Raw genomic sequence first — 21,771 nt, forward strand, 5'->3', positions numbered from 1 at the left:
ATATATATTTATATACTATTATACATCAATCTCTTTTTCTACTTTGTTTAAATATTATTTTTTTTTCTTCCTTTTTTTCAAAGGACTGATGATCTTTTTAATTTCTCTATTTTTGTTCTACAAAACATAAATCGATGGAAATAGCAAGTACAGACAGACTTTCAATTAGTAAAGTCTTAAAAGCAGAAGTTCTTTGTTAGTTATACCTATAGATTGGCACCAACAAGCGTTATCTCTTTCTCAGGGAGCAGACATATGGGAATCCAATAAAGGTGAATTACATATCACATGTAGCAGACTGCACATTTTAAGCTCCAGCCAGTGGCCTTTTCTTTTTGACGTGAGTGTTAAATTCCTTTGAAGCGAGATGGTGCTGCCATCATAAGAATGTTATTACTTTTTTTTATGCTTCAATGGCGAAGCAGAGTGTGTGTGGTTGCATGAGTGCCTTCCACAAATATCCTATTGACATAGATGGCATTTCTGAGAGAACTACATTGATTGACATGAACTCTAATGTTTTAGACCAACTCTTGAATGTTAGTAACAATTATATAAAATTGTTAATGTTCTTTCTTATATTTTTAGGTTCATTTATAATTGCAGGAATGTATCAAAAAGGGTAGGGCCTCTTCAACTAAAAGAAGTAAGAACAGCTGAGAAAACTCTTATTAAGCATGAGCAGAAGGCACTATCTTGTAAAAAGGACATAACAGGTAACTTTAAAAAAATTTACATCTCTTTGTTGATCGTAAAGGAATAATTCGTGTTGGTGATCCATCTTGAAAAGTGTGTTTACCATTTTCTCGGAAATATCCTGCGATCTTCACAAGAAATTCGAAGCTAAGTAAGATTTATTTTTCTAGTGTGCACAGACAATTATTGCATGTTGGCCCTCAGGGATTATTGAATGCAGTACGTGAAAAAGTCATTAGGTGATAGAGATTTGGCATGAAAAACATTACACCTTTGTGTGACATGCTTTAACCTTTTAACTGTCATGCCCGAGATAATCTCGGGTACAGCACTGGTGTTCGAAAATGTCACGCCCGAGTATTACTCGGGGTTATTTTTATTTTGAGTGCATCGTATTGTTATACCCGAATATATATCGGGAGACGTTTATTTCGGCTTCATCTCTTTGTCAAACCCGTCTGTATCTCGGGAAAAGTTAATGTGCGCTCAGTTCAATAGATGACAGCACTTTACTGAAGATTTAAAAGGTTAGAGGTTATTTGGTTCAAAGTGCATGGGGTCTTTTTGTTGTAAAATAGCCTCCAGTTCTTTGAAACGTTATATAGATGATTTAGATTCTTCAACCGAAGGTGAAGGATGTGTGTTTGATGAGCAGTATTCATGATACTTCCATGGTCAGCCTCAAAAATAAAAAATGGAGATATACTCAAGCCGAAGATTGTTTCTAATTACGGTCTAACTATGGGTGGTGTAGATCGCTGTGATCAGGAAATATCCTTTCATCCAACAATCTGAAAACGTCAGAAAAAATATTATAAAAAAGATATTTTTACATTTACTAGACAAGGTACTCTGGAACTCATATTTGCTCTATAAAAATGTAGTTGGGAAACATATTACATTTTTAGAATTTCGAATCCAAGTTGTAGAAGAGCTTTTACATAAATATGATGATGCAGCTTCTGAACAAAAGAATGTTGGCAGACCACCTACAATAGATAACCCTGCCTGTCTTACTGAACGACATTGTATATCCCATTTTCCTCTTACTCCTGCGAAACGTAAGCCTACAAGACAGTGCAAAGTGTGTTGTTCGAAAAAGGATAAAAATGGGGAAAAGATAAGGAAGGAATCACGATTCTGGTGTAGTGATTGTGGAGTTGGTTTGTGCTTGGAAAAGTGTTTCCAGTTGTACCACACAAGACTGAATTACTGAACTACTAATAGGTATTCACTTATATTTATTTATGTTTTAGAAAATAATAAATTTTTTTCATTTTTAGAAAATAATGCTCCACTAGAAGCGAACTTTGCAACTGCCAAGTTGAGTGGCAGCCACCTCAAAGAAAATATGCAGTGGCTACAAAACTTTAAAAATTTTACCCATGTACGTCAAAATATCAATTTTTAATTATTTAAGTATATTTTATTTTGTACTAAACATTTCATTTTTGCAATAAAAAAATTTGACAATTTGTGTACCCAAATCATCAAAATAACTTGACAGTTAAAGGGTTAAATGCAAACCAATTTTGTCTTCACAGATTATGGGTAATTTACCATACGAGAGAGTTAACAGATCACCCCCATTTAGTATTTCAGGTTTGGATCTATGCAGTCCCTTTTATGTAACTTACACAAGCATCAGAGAAAGGGTGTGCTAAATAAAATTTACATTTGTGTATGTATTTACTTTGTGACTTCTAGTGCTTTAATTGCCACTCTTAAGCGTTTCATGGCTAGACGTGGCAAATGTGTGAAATATTCACTGATAATGCTCCTAATTTTGTAAGAGCAAATTCTCTGCTGAAGAAATTTTACAATGTAATTAATTTTATCTACAAAACTTTGGCCTCATATTTTATGTCCAAAGGAATAAATTAGAACTTTATTCCTCCCAAGTCCCCTCAATTCAGAGGGCTATGGGAAGCTGTGTAAAGTCCATAAAGCATCACTTAAAGAGAACAATAGGAAATTTGCATTTTATGTATGAGGAGTTTGAAACAATAATTGTGCAGGTGAAGGGAATACTAAATTCGCTTTATTACACTAAATTCGAAATTTACACCCATTTCCAATCATTCTGATTGTTATGAAATTTTGACCCAAGGTCACTTCTTAATAGGAAGACCTATACACACAATTCCGGAGCCGATGATAATAAACGTAAATGAAAATCAAGCTGGTGGAAGAGAACAACAGTTCATATCATTTGGAACAAGTAGTTCATATTACAGTCAGAAGTCTTTTAATTCGGAATTCCATAATCCGCAATGATCTATAATCCGGACCTCAAAGCTACAAACTTTCTGGCATGCGTTTACGTATGTGCTTCAGTGGCAAAGTGGAGTGTGTGTGGTTGCACGAGTGTCTTCCACGAAATGAGTAAAATAAAGATAATGAGATATTATAACTTAGTTTTGCTAATTAATTAGTTTAATTAAGAGTCACAGTCTATTCTAATTTGCTGCACCTGTGAGTTCTAATATTATTAACTGCATATGGAAAGATTGCGGACATACAGCATCATTGTATATAGTCGTGAAATTATTAAAAGTATAGCATAGCTAATGCTTGTTTGGGTCATTCGTAAAATATTTCAACCCCAAAATGTTTACTAAAAAATGTAAAGTTGATTCAGAATGCCATGCTTTAAATGATAAATGGACCTGAAAATAATCTTTACAGTTGTAAAAACCAATGTGTCTCATCTGCAATGAAGCTGTAGCAGTCTTCAAGGAATATAACATTTCCCGTCATTTCACATCTAGGCATAAGAATTCCAACAATGAAGCAATGTCCGAATATAAAAGACAAGAAAGTAGCTGCTTCTTGGATATTGTCCAAGCTGCTTCTTAGACAATATCCAAGAAGAATAATTGTATGTTACAATGTAACACATGCAAGTTACATTGTAACATATAATTATTGCTAATAATACTCAGTGATGGGGAGTTCGTTAAACAATGCATGCTCCAAGTTTGTGATGTTTTATCTCCAGACAAGAAAAATAATTTTGAGACTGTAAGCTTAACTCGAAAAATGGTGACTTCAGAATCCAAGACATCGATAAAAGGTTGAGATCACAATTAGAGTCAAAGATTGGCCAGTTTAAATTTTGCTCCATAGCTATGGATGAAAGCACTGATATACATGATACTGCTCAATTAGTATTATTTATAAGAGGTGTTGATGAGAACTTTGAAATTACCGAGGAAATGGCATGCATGCATTCTTTAAAGGGAACTACAATGGGACGTGATATTTTACGTGAATTTCAGGAAGGGCTTTTAGCTTTGAAAGTGCCTATAACAAATATATGTAATATTACGACCAATGGAGCATCTAATACGACAGGAAAAAAAATCTGGATTTCATGAACTCTTTAGTCAAAACTATCCCGGGAACAATGCTGGTTTTCTACATTGTGTTATACATTAAGATGCTCTGTGTAAATCTGCATAATGTCAAGATGCAGGGAAAGAATCAATTTATCAATGATATTTGGTCCCATCTCAAAGCTTTTAAACTAAAACTTAATCTATTTGCTGGACAGCTGAAAAGAATGACTTGTCTCATTTCTTGAGGTTAAATTCAACACCCTCATCAAATGAAGATGGCTTGAAAAAATCTGTATTTTGAGTTTGCACACAGATTTCAAGATTTCAGTGCCATTCAAACAGAATTGGATATTTTTACCATGTCTTTCAATGTAAGTTGTGAAGCAGTAAGGTCAGATTTGCAGCTTGAATTAATTGAGTTGCAATCTAATAATCATCTCAAGCAGTTGTTTCTAAATATGCCAAAGTTAGAGCTTTACAAATTATTATCAAAAGTAAATTTCCAAAATTTAATATCTCACGCCCAGAAAATCAGTGTTATGTTTGCTTCATCTTATATATGTGAACAAGTGTTTTCAACTATGAATCTTAGAAAGAATTATTTCAGAAGTAGACTGACAGATGATCATTTAGCCTCATTCCTTAGAATCAGTACATCTCACTTTGAACCTCAATATAAGACTCTTTTGAAAATGAAATTGCAATTTCATTCATCTCATTAACATATTTAAATTGTAATACAGTGGTACCTCGATATACGAGTGTTTTGAGATACGAGCCGCCAAGCAAGCAATATTTTGCTTTGAGATGAAAGCAAGATTTGAGATATGAAGAATCACACACTACACCGCTGCACACGAGCGCCACGTGCGCGCGCATGTTGGTGTCGTACGAAGCATCTAACAGTTTCTCCCACCTCAGACTAGAGTTGCTTCTCTGGAAAAATCCATGGGTCTGGAGATGGATGAGAGAGATGTGAAAGAACTTGTCGAGGAACAGTCTCAGGAGCTGATAACCGAGGAGTTACACGATCTACATTCGCAGCAGCATACAGTGGTTCAACGAAAAATTAATTTTGAAGAGGAGCCAAAGATGGAGGAGGCTATCCCTACAAGAGATATAAAGGAGATCTTGGGAATGTGTGAGAAATTAAATAGAGTTCGTGGATAAAAATCCTCCCCCCCCCCCCCCGAAAAAGTTGCAACTGGTCGTGCATTGGAGTTGTTCAACGAAACTTGCCTAACTCATTTTCGCAATATCCTGAAAGGAAGGAAGAAACAAACCTCCTTGGACAGTTTTTTTAAATGATCTGCAGGTGAAAATGAGCAAAGCGTGACGAAAAAAGTGAAGACCAGTGACAAAAATTAAGCGCTTCCTTAAGCACTTCACTTTTTCTTTTAATTATGTTTTTATAGAATATATATTTATTATTTATAAATAAATGTTTCTTCTTGTAAATACATTTTTCTTATTCAAAAACACTAACAAAAACAACTGAGGTGGTGTTTTGGGAGCTTGAACGGGTTAATGGCATTTCAATTAATTTCAATGGGGAAAATTGCTTTGAGATACGAGCAATTTGACATACAAGCAAGGTTACGGAATGAATTAAACTCATATGTCGAGATACCACTATACTTGTATATTGTTTTTCAAATTTTAGAAAAATTTATCTTGGCCCGCCATACTTTTTTTTTTTTTTTTTTTTTTTCGATTTTTGGCCCGTTACCAAAAAGGTTTGCCCATCCCTGTTTTAGAATATAAAACTGATGCGAACTAAAAAATTAAAATAACATTTTGTAATGCAGAGGGTCATACATAAAATTCTGCACTCTTTTGATAATAAATATAAATGAAACAATATGAAAACAAAAGAAAATTGCATTGAATCTCAAAGTACTAATTTGTTCTATTACTTTTTGCCATCTCTCTGGCAGCTTGATAATTTCTTTTTTAAAAAGACTACTAGATTTATGCATAAAGTGCTGTTTTACAATCTCCAAAGAAGTGAACTTCAGGCAAGTCAAAAAATTTCGAAGGTGACCTGAAGAGATTAAAATCTGAGGGGCAAGGTCTAGTTAAAATGTGGGGGAAGGATGAGACAAAACATCCTACTCAATACGTCTTTCTCTGACATTCATTGAAATATGAGGGTGAGCATTTTCACATTGAAAGACAATGACGATAGGTAAGTTCCACACACTTAATTAATGCTTTGATTTTTGCTTTTAAAACTGCCATTTGGGAATAATACTTTTCCGAATTTATTGTCCAACTTGGTAGCCACAATTCATAATATAAATTTCCTTGGTTGTCTCACTATACACAAAGCATTCTTTTGGGAGGATGCAGCCTCCTTCTCAACGTTACTAAAGGAGGGTTTTTTTTTAGCTTACACAATAATCCTTTTCTTGTAACATTATAGTATCCACTTTCCATCTCCATTAATGAGCTGCTTCAAAAAAGAAGCTTCTTTATTTCTTTTTAGCAAAGAATCAAACGTGAAACTAAAGCAAGCATATTCTGCTTTGTTAAATTATGTGGCAGCCATACATCGCAGCATCTTACATACCCAATCTTCTCCAAATGTTCATATATTGTACTTTTAAGAATATTTATACATAGTTCTTGAACTGTACAATGTGGATTTGTGGAAGTTCTTTTACTTCCACAAATGTGAAAGTTCTTTTAACAGGTCCTTGTTTACTGAGGATGATCGTCCATAGTGGGTGTTATCTTCAGCACAGGAATTTCGACACCTATAAACACTTTTGAACTCTGTTAGCAGAAACAGCACTTTGTACATTTACAGCAGAAATTTTATGAGTTGTCTAACTAGTATTTTTTCTCTTTTTAAAATAAAAGAACAAAAATAAAACTTTTGGGTTCTCCATTCTCAGCACAACACTGCAACAAAAATTTTGTCACAACACATGCTAGAATTATGCAATATCATCATTTTAAACATTCACTTTGATCAAGGTCACTCCTTACCAGCATAATAAAATAATTAGAAGAAAAGATAATTTGATTTGAAAAACTCCAGAACTGTCTCGATGATCGAATTCAAGAACATATAAAACATAATATCCAAAAGTAAATAATATAGAAAAATAATTTTTTAAACTTACATTATCCTTTAAAATTTTCCAAATAGTTGATGACAGAGGCTGTCTTCCTTCATCATAATAAAGACTAAAAAATTTCACAAGCCATTTTGATTATTATTAATAACATGCTTTAAAGAAATATGCAAAATATTTAACACAAATGAAGATGCCTTTGTATTCCGAAGTAAATAATAAACTATTAAAAATCAAGTGTATTACATATTCAACATTAATGTTTAAAAAAATTTTACCAGTCAGCACAAAGCACTACATCAAATCTTGTTCTACAGTCAGTCAGATCTTCATCCATATCCCAACGTAGAAGCCTTTAACAGCATGTAAAAATTTTAAATAAACTTTATCACATAATATAAATTAAATGAGAAATTTCCGTTTCTAATATAAAAACTATAAATCAACTTTAAATCATCAAATATTCACAAAATTAATAACTAAACTTGGGGTAACTATTTTCACTTCTCCAAAGATTTGACTGGCTATTACATCTAGCTGGCTATTATTTTTTAAACATCAGGTCAAATTTGCCTTAACTCTAACAGTAAGACAGAATAAAGAAAAAAAAACTGATATGCTATAACCTACTTCAAAATTTGTTATACAATAACAAAAATATTTATTAGCAGTGAAATCCTTTTTTAAAGCACATATTTTTCTATTTGCACATTTATCATCATAAATGCACTATACTATAAAATTTATGAATGTGTAATAACAAACTATTTTTTTCTTAGAACCACCATATTCTATACAACTATATTCAAGAAAAAAATATTAATCAGCGTTATTCTTTAGAACACTAAGACAGATTTAGACAAATCCTTATTCAGGTTCATGCTTAGAAACCTAATATTAAGAAAAAAGAAAAGCTTCTACTTTTAGATCAAAATTGTTTAACAAAATATTTTTTTTAAAACTATCTGAAAGAAACTATGTTAGCTTCTATAGTAAAACAATATGCTAATAATGCATATAATATTTGTTATATCAGAAGAAATGTAATATCAGCATTCTTAACATACTGATGGGCATGACAACTTTTATGATTTCATTCTCAAAAGCCAGTCTGATTTACACTGATAACTGTGACAATTACAGCCATACGGCTTCATTCTCAAGTGCCAATCTAAATAATAACATCATATTACTCAAAATACTAATTATTATATACAGTAACAATCAAAGAACATACAGAACATTCGGTACTTGCATATTATCCCATCGATCATGAAACTGATGGAGATATCACAAAGTTGCAATCATCATTTCTAGTGGAATTCTGGATGAACTAATGCCTTAATGGTTTATTTAATAGACTATCTGTGCTTCGTTTTTGCACTTCATAAAAAGGCTTTTGTTGATTCCTATAATTTTTTGATCCCTCCGGTTTTACCAGTAACTCTGTTTAGAATGCTATGAGTAGAATCTTCATGGGTAATTGTTCCAACATATTATGATATTGTCAGCCATATCCAGCTGCTTTTTTCCCCCTCATTTAACAGATGTTAATTCTCTCGATCACCTGTAAATAAACCAAAAAGCAGTCACAAATGGAGATGCCTCGAATTTTCTTTCTGGATAGATATCCTCTTGTTACAACTTTCCATGTTTCACAACCAAAGTACCATATCTTGCCCATTAATGGAGAATTATTTTACAGTAGGATCGCATAACTTTGAAACTAATCTACTGTCTTCTGTTATGTAAAAGGCAGGTCCCAGATTTTGACAATTTGTTTAAAAATACAAAAAAAAAAAAGTTACAATAGTAACAGTTAATTTATATCCTTGTACGTGAAAACAAAGGGTGGCTTATTGAGAATCAACTGAAGCTAAATTAAGCGAAAACACAGATGTTATGAGTGAGTAGCGCTGCTTAGCAACAGTTTTACAGTTGAAAGGATAACATGCAAGTACCAAACTTTCTTTAAAAAATTCGAAGTTTTCTTACAGTTGTTATATGTAAGAGAAAGTTCTTTGCAGCAGCTAACTATAAGCTAATGCACAGCCAGCAATGCATTTATAAATTCATTACAAGTCCAGCAACTAAGAATTATCTTATAGGCAGTCCTCTTGGCCAGATCAAAGAAAATGAATAGGAGAAAAAGACAAGTTCTAAGCACAACATAAACCAGTTTACTTGTATCAGACAACTTTAAAATCCATTCCAGTTTGTAGTGAAGCAAACACACAGAGTGCTGGCAAAATTCATTTGCAAAAAATCTGCCCTAGTTTAAATGTTAGTGAAGTACAATGCATAAATCTTCTGTCTGCGAATTATTTTTTTGTTTATTTCTAGAAATTTTTGTTCTGCAGTATGCTTTAGATACTGTTTTTTTAATTCACAGAAACAGTTTTTTTTTTTTTTTTTTGTTTTGTTTTGTTTTGTTTCACAATTATTCATTTTCGTACTTAAATACGCAATACTCCTTTTCAAATGAATTTTTCTCAAAAGCTTTGCTGTGTCACTGAAGCTTTTTAAGTTTTCTCCCATTCAAATTCTTTGGTCAGATAGCTTCCTGCAAAATATCTCATACTGGTAGTCAGTGTGTTAAATAAATGGTTTAGAATAATTAGACACATATACATTTTTAAGATATATATATTTTTATATATTTTTAAAAAATGTTTTTTGCAATAGCTAAATTTAAACTGGTTTATTTTATATAAGATAACAAATCTTCATATATATGTAATATTAATCAGCTGAAAAATAAGAGAAAAATATTACCGGCTAACAACATGAGTTGCTCCAAAAAATTCAAGATTCTGTTCTATAATACATTGCACATCTGTAAGCAGTTAAGTTCATTAGATGTACCAAAGAAACAGTCTATATCAGCAGTTCTCAACCTTTTGACTAATGCCTACCAACTAAACAAAAATTGGAAAACTTTAGTACCACCACTACATTTTACAATGATTATTTTTCAGTTTCTCAATAGAAATATTTAAAAACAATTATTTTGCCATTTGCGCAACCTCTTGACTATTTGTATTAAATATGCACACATAAAAAAACATTAGATTAAAAATTGGTTTGCATTTTAACTACCAAAATTTAAGTTAAAATACTTTAAAATTTAGTTATAAATTTGGGCTTGTTTAACAGAGATTAATTTCTTTATGTCTAGTCTTATTTCACTTAGTTTTAACTGTAAATTAGGATCCACTTTTAATTTTGTTCTGTATTTATTTTTCAAATATAACACGGAAGAGAATCCTTGTTCACAAAAACAAATGGTGCAAAATCGCAATAAAAATTTAATAGCTTTATTTGAGATACCTTTATTTATTTATTTATTTATTTATTTATTTATTTATTTTTTCAGTTCAGCTAGAAGTCAACGATTGTGTTATTTTTAAAATCTTCAGTTAGAGTTCAATCACAGGAAATTTCTATCGACTGTTCTTTTTCTTCGAGATAAAATTTCAGGCACATTTGAACAAAATGGATTTCTAATCCAATTTTCTTTTTCATAATCTTCTGAAAAATACATGTTGAAATTATTCATCAATGAAAAAGAATGTTTTCCATGTCAGATGCTAATTCTTTTATTATCAAATTAGTTTTGGTTAGAAAACTTTTCTAAAAGTGGTAAAAAGCTTAAAAAATTACTATCCAATTCTTTAATTATTAGCTTGAGTTTTTTTTTAATCATTGTATTTATTTTATCTCTAATGGTAAGCAAATTAGCACTTTGTCCTTGTACTAAATTTAATTCATTTAACTTCCTAAAAATACAGATAATATGTTAAACACCGTAACCATAATTCACTAAATAAACAAATTTGCAATTCAAATTTTGAATCACAGAGAAAAATTTGAATTTCTGATCAAGGATCAAAAAGATTATTTAAAACTTTGCTTTTGGATAACTACTTTACTTCAGAATATAATAAAAGCATTTCATGTTTACTGCTCATCTCTTGGCATAAAATCGTAAATATTCTTAAATTTAAGCCTCATCTTTGAATAAAATTAACAATTGAATATTCAATTCAATTAATTCAATTGATTCGAAACAATTTTCAGGGAGTGTTTTGACTACTTAATCTTCATGATGAATGGAGCAATGAGTAAATTTAGTTTCAGGTTCAATTTTCTTTATTTGAGAAATAACACTGGAATTTTTTCCTTTTACAGCCCGTCACTGCATACGGCAATGCACTTATTCCAAGGAATATTATTCTCAGACACAAAATTGTCAATTACTTTGAAAATTTTATTTCCAGTTGCTCTATCATACAGAGGTTCACAAAATAAATACTCTTTCACAATTCACTTATTTTCTACGAAACATATGTAAACCAATAATTGAAGGAAGTTCGTTATATCAGTTCACCCAACCCTTTTTTCATGCAGTAAAGGCATTCCTTAAACTGTGCAAAAAATCGTGTAATAATAATATATGTATTTTGTTCAGCAGGGTTTATTTTTATATTCTTTATAAAAACCTAGAAATTTTTCCACACTGAATTTATGATAAAATATCTTCTGTTTAAACAGGAGTTATTTTATTATAATTTTTTAGTCAACCTGATATAAAAATAACGGAAATAAACAAAATCTCAGTTGTGATAAAAATAACGGAAATAAATAAAATCTCAATTGTGATCATAACAAAGCCTGAGAGGCTTGTTGATCTGACCTTCTGAATAGATTTATAAAGAATGTGCTCGAGGGCTAATGAAAGCTCCTTCTTTAGGAAGTAGAAAGGATGTCATTTGAAATCTATATACCTCTTTGTGCATTAATAGAATGAGAGGGGAGGAAATTGCTGGGAATCCCAAAAGAAATTTTGGGCATTTCGGTGTTTTTAAACATTTCCGGTTAGTGAAGGCTTCAGTTTTCTAAGGGTTCAATAAATACCTACATTCTGTAGCAGTTACTTTGTAAAGCAATTCATATTACTTTGCATTTGTTTACTTTGGAATATGGATTCATGCAATATTTTGCTTTCCAGGAAAAAAAAACTTTCTGCATTTTTTTGCATTAGACATGTAAATGAAATGCACTGAAAATAAGATAAGAGCCTTCAGCTACTTTGAAATCAAAATCCCAACATAGTAACAGCAATTTTGAATTTGATATTGTTTAGAAATTATCCTGAAGTAACACATACATCAAATATTAAGATTCTGAAAAAATAGTTTTATATAAACTTTAAAAAAAGGATACTTTGTACACAGCGGATGTTTCCATCAGTAACAAAAACTTCTTTAGCTCCTGCAGTAGCTGCAACCTAGAAGAAAAATACAAAATTGTTTTACTACAATACTTAAGTTAATATTGGATTTATAAATTATACCTAAATTCCAGTGGAACCTCGAGATACAAATTTAATTTTTTCCAGCATTGAGCTTGTATAGCATATTCCTCGCATCTAGAAACAAATTTCCCCATTGAAAATAATGGAAATCCAGTTAATCCATTCTGCATCCAAAAAATATAAATATATAAATAAATTTTCCTAAAAAATAACCCTGGTAAATAATACTTAGGTGTTTTCAGAAGAAGGTTCAAGTACAGATTCTTAGCCTTAGTGGAAATGATAGCTTCTGACACTGAATCGCCTTTTAACTGTTTCTTGTTAATCCACACCAACAGCTTCTCAACATCTTCTAGGAGTTTTGGACTGTGCTTGGATGTAAAGGTAACTCCTTTGGCCACAACAAGTTTCTTAATTTCTTCCTCCTTCTTCAGAATAGTGCAGATCGTCGATGTTGTACAGCCATAAGTCTTCGCCAATTCCATCACTCTTACAACACCTTCCTTTCCTACTTTCAACAGCCATGGGTTCTTTCTTTTTCTTTGCAGCACTAGCTGGGCCAACAATCTTCTTGAGAGGCATAACGAAATAATTATTTTCATGTTAAATTTATAAAACAATTAACTAACAAACACATAGATCAAAGAACACTGAGTGATATGACGAGAAGATTTCCCAAGTCGAGCTGGAATAGGAAACGTGTCACGCATAGCAACAACCTGGGTTGTTACTCGAGTCTTATGTCCATATTTAAAGACGAATTTTTTGCTCATACTTTCCACATATCTCGAATTTCTCGTATATAGAGGTGCTCATATCTTGGTTTTACTGTACAGATAAGTATTAGAAATGTTATTATGCTTCCTATAACAAATGCTGTAATAAAATGAAATACAATATATTTCTATGTATGAGCTGAGTAATTTTTCTCTACTGAAGTTTGGAGGTTGGCTTAAAAAGAGTTCAGGATGACTTAATAAATATTTTGTCATAAAGATAAATATTGAAATAATATTTTTATCTTGCTGTTGCTTAATCTTAATATAAAATAACTGAATTTTTCTATTATTACTTGACTAAAAATTTTATAATAACAATTCTTGGAATTGAGTCTTCCTCTACTATAAACAAGTTCAGGTGAATTGCATTACCTAACATTTCATCATAACAGTGTCACCATCCACCTCATAGATATCACATTCTGTTCCATTGTTTGATGCAACATTTTTTTAATGATCAAATAAATAATCAATTTTGGCTTATTTTTTGAATGGATGAGAAATTCAACCCTTACCTTCAACTTGTTTGAAAATCTATTTGAGCTGGACAGCCAATTATTCAAACTTTTAACAATGCATAGCTTAATTTATAGAAGATTCTGAATTTGGTTAATACGAGAGCTTTCACTTTGTGGCTTTTTTTTTTCCAGTAATATCTTACCTTTCAGCTTATATTTAAAAATATACAGTATTTGAATTATAATGAATTCTTTCAGGAAATGCTTATCTTTCTGATAACTATTTTTAATAAAATTATATTTTTCTTGTTATATTAAGTATTTGATCTAATATATAAATTATTTTCCTTTTATTATATTTCAAAGCAATTATACAGTGGCAACATACAGCTCACAATAAAAACAAAGGAAATATTTAGTAAATCTTGCAGCTCTCTAAAGAATCCTTTTTGATGCAAATTCCATCATACTTTCTATTTTATCTTCACATGACTGTCAGTTGCTTCTCAACAATGAACACAATGGATAGTTGATTGATTAGGATAAATCACTGAAAGTTTGCTTTCACAGAAAACTTCTTAAAGAGAAAGCTAACTCAACTCATATTCACATTATATGACAGCACAAATTAACATTCAAGCAGTCAATGTATTCTGCAATAACAGTTACTCACAAATTAAGACAACTACCTTTAGTTTGGATAAAAAAAGGCTGCCCCACACCCAGGCCTCTTTTTAGCCTTTTTGAACATTTTTAAAATTTTCTAGTAGCAATATTGGTTCACTGTAACTCCATATCGAATTACTTTTCCTAAAACTAAGCTCGGATATCACAGCATAAAGGCATGTCCTTTTCTATCTAGCTTGCACTGTCATGCTTTCTTCACCATTAGTAGCAACTGTGGTTTTCATTATTTTGCCTAAAGATTGTACAGTACAAAGTCCAAAATCCAGACGTCCATTATCCAGAATGATCTAAAATCTGGACCTCAAAGCCACAAACTTTTTTTTTTAGTGTGTTTTACGCATGCACATTTGATTTTTCCTTCCATAATAAAACATGTGGAGATTTTCACCTAAAAATTCCAGTTCTTAATTTCATTTAGACACTAAATAAAATACATCATAATGAAAAACAATCATGTGTAAGCATAAATTTGTGAGATTAATAATTTGGCTCCATAGCTGAGTATCTGCTTGGCATATATCTCAAATCGAAACATTCACCTATTTTATACCCTTGACGCCGACCTAGCGAGTCATCATTTATTATATTTTGCTTTCATCACTGCATGTTTATCAACACATGACAGCTTCAGTAATAACTCATGCAGTGATGTCTACACTTTTTTTATATTAGTAATTGAATAACAAGAGTATGGCAACCTTTTATGCTAATATTTCGCTTGGCAATGATTATAGATTTTTAATGCTCTAAGAAATGTTGATAAGGAAAAATTCAACAAAAATTTCTTTTCATATGCTAAAAATAGATTGTGTTAATGAAACTCATAGGCCAAAAGATTACATTTAGTGCTATTTTAATTCAGAATAACTGATATGTTATTCAACATAAACCCAGAAACACTGGCAGAATATGTCAGCACTGTATGGCAGAATTTATGAAAGACAAAATTTTTGGAATTTGGGGAAGCACCGAGCAGCAAAAACTAAGGAATGAGAAGTTTTTACAACGCAAACTTTTCATAATCGGAAAACATGAATGAACATCGAGCATTTAAAGGAGTAACAATTTTTCCCGTTACATATCATGCAAATAAAAGAGCATGGATGACACAAGCATTAATGAATGATTGGTTTGAAAATCATTTTATATCTGAGGATCAGCAACATTTGAATTCAGTTGGTTTACCTGATGACTCAAAAATAGTCCTGATAGTAGACAACTGTTCAGCTCATACTTCACTTAAAAGTTTTAGTGAAAGATAATGTATCCGTATTATTCTTTCCTCCAAATTGTGCATCTGCCATTTAGCCTATGGATATCGAAATAGTGTGCACGCTGAAATGCAAATATAAAGTAACATTTTTAAAATCCATGTTAAATTTCTTGAACAGTGGCAAGATTATTCAAGAATTTTTTAAACATTTTAGCATAAAATCTGCTGTGTGGAGCATAGCAAGATCTTGGAAGGGTGTGTTTCCAGATACGTTAAAAAAATGCTTTGCATAATTTATGGCCAGCTAGTACCATATTTCATGGTGAGGACGATGAAGATAATAGCCACGAATTTGAAGGTTTTCGGATATTGAAAACTAAAGGTGAAATTTTCGAGTTAATGGATATTGTAAAGAAATGTGGAGAAGCAGTAATAAATGAAGATTATATAACAGAAGTTTTTCATTGTGATGACAATGCCCCAATCATCAATCAATTAACGGATGGCAAAATCTGTAGTATGTTCTAGATCCAGAAAATACTGCTATCGATAATGACAGAGAGGTTATTGAAAATGAAAAAATTTTGATTGACAAATTAGTTGGTATTCTTGACATAGCAAATACAAGACTTGAACAGTGGAACTTTGTAACTGAACAAGAAATTATGTTTGTTTATTGAATTAAAGAGAAAGTATTAGCACAAAAAATGAACCTACTTAAACAACTTACATTGAAAGAAATGTTTAATAAAATAAACAAATAAATATTAAGCTTTTTTTTTTGTAAAATTTGATACCCTTTAGATCATAATTGCTCTTTATTTCATAAATTATGGTTTCATATTTTTATTTGTATAATTTCTCCATGTCATCTTACCAGATTTAAACCGATGATCTATAATCCAGAAAAATTCCAAATACGGAATCGCCGAAGTCCCGAGTCTGGATTTTGGACTTTGTACTGTATTGTGAAATTTCAAGTAATGATTTTGCTCAAAAAGTTACTAGTTCCTTCAAATTACTCTCAAATATCAATACAAATTCTTTTATTTCCCTCTCCCTCAATTATGACCATCTTTTTTTATCAGGGATACAAACCTTAGACAAATTTGACACAACTTTTTTCAGAACTTGCCCGTCATGTACCCACAGGTACACCACAAACTATCTACTGACAATTTTAAATGATGAAATCTGATCTTTTGCTGATGCTTACATGCATTTCATTATATGTGCATGGAAGTCTTGGAATGAAGTTGAAATCAAATTAAAAAGAAAACAAGCCATCCCTACCTCCCCCAAAAGAGAACCAAATTAATAAATAAAAATCTCATCTTTGTAGAAGAATTAAGGACAGCTTTTTTATGATTACTAGACACTCACAAAAATCAGAGAAATGGGTGATACTTTTTATGATGCATCAGCAGATGCTAGATAACCAACAAGTATCCTTTCAATACATTCAGATTGTCGTGAAAAATCTGAACAGTCTGTGTCTTTTGTTAAATTTATATAAATATCTAAAACTAATCTCTTGTTTTATATCAGAACTTGTATAAAAAAATACTACATACACTATACAAAAGTGATGCACAGTAATAGATTTTTTTAAATTATTATTTTGAAATGCTGAGCTCATCACAATAATGCAAAAATTTAGTTTCTTATTTAAGGCAAACACTTTATATATCAAAATTCCATCTCTCAAGTATTTTTTTATTAAAATACTTTTCTTCAGAACACCTAAAAATAAAATTCTGCAATATTTTGCACAAAACTGCAGCCAAGTAGATGTATTTCAGTTAAATAACAACATAAGATAGCATACAAAATATCTTTCAAAAAACAAAAATAACTTTTCTAATTTTATAAAAGGATTTAATGGACTTACCGCTAAGCCACTTAAGCTAGCCATACCACCTCCAAGTTCACAAACACTCTTACCTCTGAAAGCAAACATACAAACAGAAAACTGATGTAAAAAATATAAATACAAAAAAAAAAAAAAAAATTACTATAAATTTAATCAATAATAATAATGTAATAGTCTTAATATAATTATCACAAAAGCTTTTTTTTTTTTTTTTTTTTTTTTTTTTTGCAAAATCTAGTAAGCTTTTCTTTTTTCCAGGTTATCCTTTAATATTTAATTATGAAGTAAAATATTTCCAGTTTCACAAATTATTTGGAAGGCACCTAATGAGACAGTAGTGAAAAGGGACAAATGGGATTCTCCCCCCCCCCCAAAAAAAAAAAAAAGAATGAGACCCATTGATCCAAAATTTTCACTTTATTGCATATTATGATTTCACTCATTGTTTAAAAAATAATTTAAAAATAATTTGCTCTGCTATAATTAAGCTTTTAGACACATGTAGCAACTAATCCTTCTGATCTGACAGGTCCATAAATTCATCATAGCCAGAACAACCAAGTCTTTGAGCTAATTATAAGTGAAAGTACAAATCTGCCAACACCATCCCAATTCTAATAAAGAGAACTAACTGAATTGAGAGGTTTTCCTCCTTTTTATAAGATTTTAAATTGCGCACGAGAATTTTCTTGAACTTTCTCAAAATCAAAAAGATATATTTATTTATTAAATGTTAAATGCACGTGCCCTTGTAATTTTTTTTAATTTTTTCCGGCTTAGCTTTCCTTTAATATTCATCATGCGCTGCACAGCATGGTAAATAAAAATATTTAATTTGATTCAACTAACATTAGCTATTTAAATACCAAATCCGTAACACTGCCCCCTTCCCAACACTGCCCCCTTCCCAAGGACTGCACGTCCCGGGCAGTACAACCCCTGGACAGGAAGCCAAACTTACAACTAAGGCATAAACACAATAATAAACATTACATTACAATAACAAACAACATGAACAATAAATGCAATAACAAACTTTAAACAAATCAAATGCTATCAAATACTAAATACAAATAAAATACAAAATACAAATCAAATATAAAACAAACACTAAATACAAATTTAGACACAAAAAGGACCCTGGTATTACACTATTTACAATTATTTACACTATGTACTATGGCCATAGTAATGAGCTAACCTGTCGTAATGAACAACTTTAGGTTTAGAGTTCGAAGACTTACGGATCCGAACCACGACGTCATTCAACCTGTTTAGGACTGTGTACGGACCATCCCAAGATGACTGTAATTTCGGACAGTCCTTTCCATCGAGTCAGACTCCACAAACACACCTTGTCTCCTTCGTGGAATTGATGTTCAGTAGCTCTTGTGTCGTATCTGGTCTTCACTTTCTCCGTCACAAAGTTGACTCGCTTTCGAGCATCTCTTCAAACAGTGCCTGGACATCTTGGATGTATTCCTGAGGCGATGAAGGCGCAACAGGTGGTCACGAGACAGACGAATGTCTCGACCGAAGAGCATCTGAGATGGAGAATAGCTGCTAGTCTTGCATTTCTTTTCGACCCTAGTATGATTTCGGCAGCTTCCCGAGCTGGGTCTTTTGGACAAGACATCAGCATTTTCAGGTGAGGATCCCTTCTGAGGATGGATAGTCATGTTATCAGATGCTGAAACCAGTTTATTGCTTTTGAAGTCTAAGGAAAAATTCTATTTCCTTAAAAAGTCCAGTCTGAGTATGCATGGATCTGTAATATCCACCACATATGCCGTGTGACGGTAGACGGCACTTCCAAACATGATACTCACGTTTAACTTCCCAGCTATGTCGATCTTATCACCAGATGCAGTCTGAAGGGTAATACAGGATGGCGTCCAAATAAGTTTATCTTTAAACTGTTGAGCTAAATCCTTCTGAATGATGGTAACATTAGCTCCAGGGTCAATGATCATATTGCAAGGAACGCCTTCGATATTCCCATTGATGCACAGTCCGTTACTGTTGCCACTCACTGTAGAAATTTTAAGTGCTTTAAAACAGGGTTTTTCAATATCTGGAAACGTCCGTTCCTCGATATGGCCATTAATTTGTTTCCTGCGTCGTTGCTGGGAAATGATCTTATTTTCCGTACCCTGGGGTGCTCTGCAATTCTTTCCTATGTGGCCTTCAGCTCTACAGTACCAACACTTTGGTTTCTTGTCACTCCTTTTCCGTTCCATGGCATTTAATTGTCTGTTTAAACCGCCTCTCCTATTTTCCATGCTCTGGGTTGTTCTGCAGTTCCTTCATAAGTGGCCTTCAATATTGCAGTTCCAGCACTTTAGGGCTGGTTTCTTCTCACCAATATTCCATCTAAAGGCATTCACTGGTCTAGTCAAATCATCCGTTTTATTATCCATGCCCTGGGATGTTCTTGCAGTGCCGTAGTATGTGCCCTTCAATAAGACATTTCCAACACCTTAGAGCCACTTTGTTCTCCCTTCTACTCCATATCAAAGCATTGACTTCTCTGACTAAATCATCTAAATGAGCCATCAATTGATCCCTGGCTCGTGGACTCACACAGCTCTAACTGGGTAGCGATCTCTACGAGTTGCTTGCTGGGCTGCTTCCAACAACGGCGTACAACAGAGCGCTTTTCAAATCTTTAACATCCGCCATTCGTACAGCCTTCTGCATTTCAGAATCACGAATGCCATCGAAAAAAAAAAAAGTATTGCAGGGACAGGATTTCCCTTGTTTCCGTCGGGCACTCTGAAAAGGCGAGATGGGACAGCCTTTCAACATCCGTGGCGAGCTCCTGGAGTGATTTGGTGGGCTTCTGTTGACGGGATTTTAACTGAAGCCTACTGTAGTCTTTCAAACATTTCTCTAAAACCGCAGCTCCAATGCGCTGGACAGAGCTTCGAAGTCTAATATCTGGTTTTCAGGAACAGTCTGCAGGACATCCGCTGCGTCTGCTCTCAGAGAAGCGGCGAGATGACAGGCCTTAGCTTGGGAATCCCATTCATTCGCATCCACCATGACAGAAAATTGTGTCTTATACACTTGTCAGGGGGTCTTCCCATCATATGTAGATAGTTTCAGAGAAGGACGAGCAAGCATAGGTAGAAATTAAAACCCATACGGATTGCTCCCTGCTGTTGCTACGAATTTCTTTAAATCATCAACTTCTTTGGTGACCGCAGAAACCCTATCATTAATTTGTCACTCCACGACACAAACTCTCTCTTCTATTTCTTTTTTTACCGAAGAAACTTTTTCTTCAATGTGTCCAACTTTATTTTCAACTTCGTCAATTCTGCCTTCCATAACTTCGAATTTGTTTTCTATTATGCTGGTAATTTCTCTTTTCATTTCCTCTTGACCTGCTTCAATCATTTCTTGAACAGTCTTCATTTCTACTTTAACAGCTTTCATCTCTTTTGTAACAGATTCTTCCATCTTTTCCTGACCAGATTTCATCTCTGCTTTCATTTCTTCTTTAAACGAAGCAAAGGCTGATATCAACTGTCTTAATTGTTCTTCCATTGCTCTTGTTATCGGCATTCAAATCCCACTTCTGGCAACAAAAATTGTTGCATGTGTACTGGTTCGTTAAGAATTGAATGCACAAGTCCGATGAAAAATGAATAAGATTTATTACTATCACAAATAAATAAAACACAATACTTCAATTTTCTCAGATATTCGTATAGTATTACAATATCTCACAGTAGTTATCTTTTAACTACTCAAACGTTCAACAGAACTGAATTCAAAACAGTTACAGAAAGCTAATCCGCGAATTCACTACAGTGAACAAGAGCAGTTTTCTAAACAAACTCTTAAAACAACAACAAACTAACTGAATTGAGACGTTTTCCTCCTTTTTATAAGATTTTAAATTGCGAGCGAGAATTTTCTGGAACTTTCTCGAAATCAAAAAGAGATATTTATTTATTAAATGTTAAATGCACGTACACTTGTATTTTTTAAAACTTTTTCCGGCTTTGCTTTCCTTTAATATTTGTCACATGCTGCACTGCATGGGGAATAAAACAGTTTAATTTATGATTCAACTAATATTAGCTATTTAAATACCAAATCCGTAACAATATTTTAAGTGCCTCACATCATAGAGACATTAAACATTTACAAATATTCATGCCTTTTTTGGGACTCAAACACATGCCGAACATTATGGCAATGGGCGCCACTTGACTACAGCAGCTTTCAAATACTTTTAAAATAACAGTAAATTATAGTGAGTTTATCATACATCTGATTCTTAGACATTCAAATACAACTTATCACAAGTTTT

General features: G+C 32.4%; 1 protein-coding gene across 1 annotated transcript in view; it reads right to left on the reverse strand.

Moving 5' to 3' along the window:
• Positions 1-21,771, reverse strand: part of LOC118192032 (calmodulin-lysine N-methyltransferase) — a 50,321-nt gene that overhangs the window by 14,499 nt on the left and 14,051 nt on the right. Inside the window, exons 5-9 of the mRNA XM_085813020.1 lie at positions 17,466-17,520; positions 12,347-12,410; positions 9,896-9,956; positions 7,399-7,473; positions 7,169-7,232 (exon numbers count right to left, since the gene is read on the reverse strand). Of these exons, the coding sequence (XP_085669146.1) occupies positions 7,169-7,232; positions 7,399-7,473; positions 9,896-9,956; positions 12,347-12,410; positions 17,466-17,520 (319 nt within the window). The remainder of the gene's footprint in view (positions 1-7,168; positions 7,233-7,398; positions 7,474-9,895; positions 9,957-12,346; positions 12,411-17,465; positions 17,521-21,771) is intronic.

This window comes from Stegodyphus dumicola, chromosome 3 (assembly GCF_044657685.1).
Source record: "Stegodyphus dumicola isolate Sdum_Otavi_A_Nest chromosome 3, ASM4465768v1".
Taxonomy (NCBI): Eukaryota; Metazoa; Arthropoda; class Arachnida; order Araneae; family Eresidae; genus Stegodyphus; species Stegodyphus dumicola.